Source organism: Neltuma alba, unplaced genomic scaffold (genome assembly GCF_004799145.2).
Source record: "Neltuma alba isolate B1F8T4 unplaced genomic scaffold, ASM479914v2 tig00007080_pilon, whole genome shotgun sequence".
Lineage (NCBI taxonomy): Eukaryota > Viridiplantae > Streptophyta > Magnoliopsida > Fabales > Fabaceae > Neltuma > Neltuma alba.
The window spans coordinates 6449-13334 of record NW_021634663.1 but is presented as its reverse complement, the minus strand read 5'-3'; the positions used below and the strand labels follow the sequence as shown (position 1 = coordinate 13334).

The following is a 6886-nucleotide window of genomic DNA, read 5'->3' as shown; positions in this document are numbered from 1 at the left end:
TTTTATTATGCATAATCGGAAAGTAATATATTGCATAATCAAAACTCATTACTCTGATCAAATCTTTATAAAATCATCAATACAAAAAACTGTGATTTGAAACTGTGGAAGTGAAAATCAAAATTCTATCAAAATGTAAGAATTAACAATAGTATTAACCTGATTTTGTAAAATGATTTATAAACAGGAGCATATAAAATTGAGAAAGTGATTTATAAATAAGAACGAGAAGGTAGTATGCTTTTCCGAATTTAAATGGCGCATTATAGTTGGTTGCAAGAGAAAATTTATTTGATTATTTCATCAAATTGAGACAAAGCTTTCCTAAATTTTACCTTAAGGAAAAAAAACGTTAAAACTGGATCGAAATTTTAGTTTTTAAAGTTAGTTGAACTGAATCAGTTTAAATTATGAAATTAATTAATTTTATACCATAATCAAAATTATATAACTTAACGTTTAAAGAACATAATTATAATCAATGTTAGATCTAGTAGAAAAGATTAGTTTCTCATAATGTGACGAATCAAAATTTAAATCTGTCAAAACAAATGGGTTATATGTGATCCATTTGAGTAAATTCTAAAAAGCCCAACAAAAAGGGTCGGCCCATCACTGCAAGAGAAAAAATGGAAACACAAGCAGCCAACACTATAAACAACTGAACAAACGGACATAACGAAAATATAAAGGGGGAAAAAACTTGCAGCTCCATGTTTTGTAACCAGAGTCCCAAAACTTAAATATGCTCAAATTAAACATGCAAGACTGAGGAATTGATGAACACGTCAATCTAACAAGAGTCCTTCATACTAGCTCCCTGAAGAGGACGTTCCTATAATGATGATAAAATAGAGGAGCAATTGCTTTGTGTTTTTTTTTTCTTTTATTTTTTTTCCCATTCCCAAACTATAATCGGAGACTGAGATTTGTGAGCTACAATATCATCCAAGTTGCAGAAACTAGTTAAGATGCTCATCACTTCAAACTCATCGTATTTAAATCATCTAAATTTTATTTAGATGGTCTAGATTTAATTTTAATTTTAATTTTAATTTTTTTAAGATAATTATTTTAAGAGGTATAAAATATAAAATAAAGATAATCTCTTAACTATTATTTTTTTCAAAAAATAATTTTTCTATTTAAAAATAATTAATTTAAAATTTAAAATTTGAGCCATTCAAATGATATCTTAATGGTCAAGATCTAATGAGTTTAAGATGTTTATCAATATGATGAACACTGAAACTGGTTTCCGAGTTGCAGAAGTGACACTCATTTTTTTGATATTTATTTTTGTAATAATTTCATAATTCATCAAACTATTGTTATTCAAAACATGCACGAATATAATTGGTCTAATAATTCAATTATTTTTTTTTAATTGTCACATACAAAGCGTGTAGATTTTTTATTTGTCAATAAGGTGTGTACATATTGAATTTTTTTGACCAGGGTTGTACATATTGAATGATAGATCCACATATCATATTCAAAATATCTTGCCCATAAAATTATTATTTTTAATTAACTGTAAGATACTTACAACTTATCTTTCCATTAGATCAAAACTCATCAAACTAGCATCTGACTTTTGCCGTGTTTTCCCTTTTATTCCCAGCACGAATATTTAAGAATCAGTTAACATCATTTTATAGAACACTAAAAAGATTTAAAAAAAACAGTAAATTCCGAGTCAACTCGCGAGTTTTATAGTACTAATTGCAACTTAAATTAAAGAAAAATTTATAAAAATATTTGGAACTTAAATTAGAGAAGGATTTAGGAAGGATAGTAGGATACTATCGAGTTTAGGTGTTAAACCACGTTGCCTGGTATCTGCCATCTGGGTTGCCAGCCACGGGATTACAAATGGTCGACGTCTTTTTAATTATATACGAATAATTATATGACATAAGATTAATTATTATAGTTGAATGAACGTCAAGCCGGTAACTTGAGCATTATTATATAATCAAATTGGAATTAATTTCTTATATCAACGTCACGTATAATCTTCCAAGTTTCACCCACGATGAGTGGTATTTGAACATGAAATAAGTAGACCCGGAAAAAAAAAAAAGTACAAAGTTTATATACTAAAAAAATACAACCAAAAGAAAAAAAATTTCTCCCTCCGATGCATAGCTAGTTAACTAGTTTGGATAAATTAAAAAAAGATTAAATAGATTAATTAATTATGATAAATATGACTTGATCCCTCTAAAACGTACCTTTTTTTATATAAAAAAAATTTAAGTGAGTTAGGTCCTGAAAATTTACTAGAGTCAAGACATGTCTTCAGAATCAAAAACGATTATTGAGGTACTTATAGATTGCTTATTAATAAAACCTTTACATTAACAACAAGATTCAAATTTAAAACTTTATAGGTTACAAGTCGATTTGTTATCAAATATACTAACTCTTGACCTCTCTAAAAGATGCTTTTGTCACATGCTCACGTTATATTATATAGTACCAATTCATAAACTTGGTAAATTAGTTGAAAAAAATAATAAATATAAGAAACAAAATAAATTAAAGTATTAAGACCAAATTTAACTCCCAACAAGTTTACCGCCTCGCTTCCCATTATAAGTCGTTTGTAAATTATTCTTGCATGTCAAAGAATTAATTAAATTGATACAATTTTTTTTAAAAAAATTTGTCCTCATTATCTCCTTTTTAATATTTACAAATTATTCTCATCTTTTTCTTTTCTTTCTCTCTTTTCAATAAAAATTAAAAAATAGCTCATAATAACCCTATAAATAATTTATATTTAAAACTAAATTTTTTTCTGCAAATGACTTGCAATAAAAATTTTTTGGACCTTTTGGCTAAAACCAAAGGTATCATTTTTTCCCCCCCTTCCTTCTCAGTTTAACATCCGGCTCACTTGATAATATTGAAAGAGTGGAATATTAAAAGTGGGAGGAAGTGACGTATGTTTACGCATGTCACACTCAATACGTCATCTTGTCCGTCATCGTTACAAAAACGACGCGCGTTGCATGGATCATGGACACATGAACGACATTTCTAGTTCGCCCGAATCAGGCTGCTTTGTCCAACGTGCAAGATTTGTTTTCGCTTTCTTTTGGTGCCTTGTTGGTCGGCCTCGATTTCTTGAAGAGCTACTTGGCCTCCAAGGAAATGACACGGCGGCTCGAACCTTCCAGAGATCGTACGGAGAGGAAACCAAACTTGAAAGAGCATGCGCCCCGCATTAGTAGATCTTATCCTCTTTCCTACGCTTTTCTTCCTTTCACACCAGCAGATCACATTAGATTTAAGTTTTTATAAAAATTTAAAATTAATGATAAATTTAAATTGTTAAAATTTGATCTTAACAGTTTATAACTGTTGTGAAAAAAATTGAAAAAAAATCCACTTTATAATAATGGTCTATAGTTGTGAATTATTTATCATTTTTTGTCTAAAATTATAGTACTTTCCGGTTCTAAATATAAGACCTGCACTATAAAATGAATCTTATATTTAGAATCAGAAGGATAATATTTATTTTTATAAAAATTTAGATCAAGATCATTACAATTTTGATTTAATGGTTATAAAGGGAAGAAGAGAGTAAAACGGGGAGGAAGAGGATAGGCAGAGAATCCTAATATTTTCTTAGTCCTTAATTCTTACATAAAGACTTAGGGGGTGTTTGGATAGAAACCAAAACATGGTTTCAAAAATACTTTTACAGTTTACAAAGTAAATATGTAGAGGAGTTTGTTTCGTTTTACGAAAAAATACTTCTGAAATTATTAGTTTGGAGGTTGCCAAACACCACCTTAAGATTTTTTTTTACATGGGATGCAGAATACCTAAAAAGGGCTTCTTTGGAATTCTGTCTTTCTATAAATAGCCGTTGGGGTGCGAATCTTTTCCTTGCTCATCGCTACTTCGAGTTTTGTACCGTGTGAGCTTCGAGGTTAAGCAGTCACGAAAATGGCTGGTGGTGAAGATGTTGTTGTTGCTCACGATATTCAGTCTGTTCTCTCTTCTTCGGAGAGGGACTATCTCGTTCGGAACAACGGCGATCAGGTACTTCTTTTGCTTGGTTCTTTCGTTTAGCGTTTTATTCTCTCGGAAAATTATCCTAGTCTGTGATTTGAAAAGCTCGAACTCTGTATTTATTTGCGGATCCATCTTAGGTCCATAAAGACTCTTAACGCATCTGGGGTTTTGATCAACTGCCCTTGCGCTGAATTTTTACTGAATTTTTAGTTCTCTGGGGGAATAGGGTGTCTATACTGGCTGCCTATCTTATTTGATTCCTGTCTATATTTATTTTCTATCATGTTTGATTGATGAATTTCTTTTAATTATGAAACTTGTGAACTATGATACGCCAGCTTCCCCTTGGGAATTTTCTGATGGTCACATCTGATGGACCCTACCATTAGATGTGACTATAGTTATTTTTGGCTCATAGTTATTTTTTGATATGATTATAATCGCATCAATGAAAGATTGAAGAGGTTTTTCTTCGTGCGGGAAACATTCTCAGGTTAAAATCGAGAGCTTAAAGGGGAAGAGGGTTGGTTTATATTTTTCAGCATCTTGGTGCGGTCCCTGCAGACAATTCACCCCTACTTTGGTGGAGGTGTACAACGAAGTCTCTGCTAAAGGTGATTTTGAGATAATCTTTGTGTCAGCTGATGAAGATGAAGATGCCTTCAAAGGTTACTTTTCCAAGATGCCGTGGCTTGCCATCCCATTCTCCGATTCTGATACAAGGAGTCACCTTGATGAATTGTTCGAGGTGCAGGGGATTCCCCACCTTGTAATCCTTGATGAGAACGGGAAAGTTGTCACTGAAGATGGAACAGAGTTTGTACTTGAGTATAGAGCTGAAGGATACCCTTTCACAGCAGAGAGGATCAAAGAGTTGAAAGATCAAGAAGAGGAGGCCAAGAGGAACCAATCTTTGAGATCTCTTTTGGTCTCCAAGTCACGTGACTTTGTTATTTCTTCTGATGGAAAGCAAGTAAGTTTCTGTAACTTCACCCTCTGCGAGATAGACCTGAAGAAGTATTTCCTTTGCTTCAAAAGGCTGTAAACCTTTTGGGGCTGAGTTAGGAAAATCTTATTAACATTTTAATGAATCTATAATTATGGGGACACATGTAGGACAGAGTCTGAATTTCATCTTCCATTTACTTGCAGGTACCTGTGTCTCAACTTGAGGGGAAGACCGTAGGTCTGTATTTCTCATCTTTTTCATTTGTACCATCCGCTGAATTTACTCAACAGCTTGTCGAGGTTTATGAGAAGCTGAAAGCGAAGGGTGAGGACTTTGAGATTGTGTGGATATCCGTTGGGGATGATGAAGAGTCTTTCAAGGAGGGACTGAAAAATCTGCCCTTCTTGTCATTGCCCCTCAATGACAAGAGCTGCAAGAAGCTTGCTCGCTACTTTGAGCTATCAACCTTGCGCACTTTGGTTATTATTGGGCCAGATGGAAAAACCCTTCATTCCAATGTGGCTGAGGCCATTGAGGAGCACGGCGTTGCTGCATATCCTTTTACTCCCGAAAAGTTTGCAGAGCTTGCTGAGATAGAGAAGGCCAAAGAGGCAGCACAGACCCTTGAATCAATTCTGGTTTCTGGAGATCTTGATTTTCTCTTGGGGAAAGATGGGGTCAAGGTACGATTAAAACAATTGAACCTTTTTCCTTAGATATTTTCAATAGCTTTGAAAAAGGTCTTCTTCATCCGGTTGTCTTGGATGTCAATAAACATTTTAGACGCATACATCATACATGGATGTTTTGATATTGCCAGGAGATCGAAATAACAGTGAGAATTTGTCTTTGATGTCCTTGAAGTTTTGTCTTTTCTAGTATAATATTAATATGCTCTGTATGACAGTTTTTGATTTGTCATTTCAAACATGAAATTCTTATATGATATGAAATTTGACACTTGAGTTGATATGAACCAGGAAAAATAACTATGTGAATTTGATATCTGTGAAGTTCATTTTATTCATTTGTATTGAAAGATTAATATGCTTTGAGTGACAGCTTTTAATTCGTCATTCTAAGCATGGAAACTCTGTACTGTTTTTGTTGACACTGGCGTATCATCTGAACCATTCTGCTGCTTCTCTTCTATCCTCTTTTGCCTCCATTCAGTGATAATGACAGTAATTCTCCTTTATTTCAGATTCCAGTGTCAGATTTAGTGGGTAAGACGGTCCTCCTGTACTTCTCAGCTCACTGGTGCCCACCATGCCGTGCATTTCTACCAAAGCTTATTGAAGCATATCACAAGATCAAGGCTAAAGACAATGCACTCGAAGTGGTGTTCATATCCAGTGATAGCGACCAAGCATCGTTTGATGACTTCTTTGCTGGAATGCCATGGCTGGCTCTTCCCTTTGGTGACTCCAGGAAGTCATCCCTGAGCCGCAGATTCAAAGTGCGAGGCATCCCCATGCTGGTGGCCATCGCACCCGGTGGCCGGACCCTCACAAGGGGAGCCAGAGAGCTTGTCGCGCTTTATGGTGCTGAAGCTTATCCTTTCACTGAAGAAAGGGTGACACAACTTGAGGCAGGTACCAACGAAGAAGAGGAGAATGAGAAAGAAGGGTGGGTTTGTGATGGAGAGGTTTGCTCTAAGGCCTGAGCAAAGTGAAGACTGTTTGTTGCATCATTTCTATCTCAGGCATCTTATTGTGTGTATTTCAAAATTTGTGTAATATTATGTTGGGCTTGAATATCATAAATAAATAAAAATGTAGTTACCAAAAAAATAGATGCAATCCTTTTATCTTTCTTATTATGCATTATGGATTGTGATTTCTTATCTTAAGAAGTGAGGGAAGCTCAAGTTAAACCAAGAGGTGTGTTTTTATTAAGTGT

At 34.0% G+C, this 6886-nt stretch overlaps 1 protein-coding gene across 1 annotated transcript; it reads left to right on the top strand.

The window, feature by feature from the left end:
* Positions 1–3910: 3910 nt before the first annotated feature.
* Positions 3911–6886, top strand: LOC114751733 (probable nucleoredoxin 1). Its single transcript, XM_028940400.1, has 4 exons — positions 3911–4062; positions 4529–5008; positions 5188–5667; positions 6189–6886. Exons 1-4 carry the CDS (start codon positions 3967–3969, stop codon positions 6648–6650), a joined length of 1518 nt encoding a protein of 505 aa, XP_028796233.1. The 5' UTR covers positions 3911–3966; the 3' UTR covers positions 6651–6886.

Bases quoted from the DNA above. Each gene is read 5' to 3' on its own strand.
- LOC114751733 (XM_028940400.1), top strand. From the start codon at position 3,967: ATGGCTGGTGGTGAAGATGTTGTTGTTGCTCACGATATTCAGTCTGTT. The intron at 4,063-4,528 runs GTACTTCTTTTG...AAACATTCTCAG, and splicing joins TTCGGAACAACGGCGATCAG to GTTAAAATCGAGAGCTTAAA. The intron at 5,668-6,188 runs GTACGATTAAAA...CCTTTATTTCAG, and splicing joins TGGGGAAAGATGGGGTCAAG to ATTCCAGTGTCAGATTTAGT.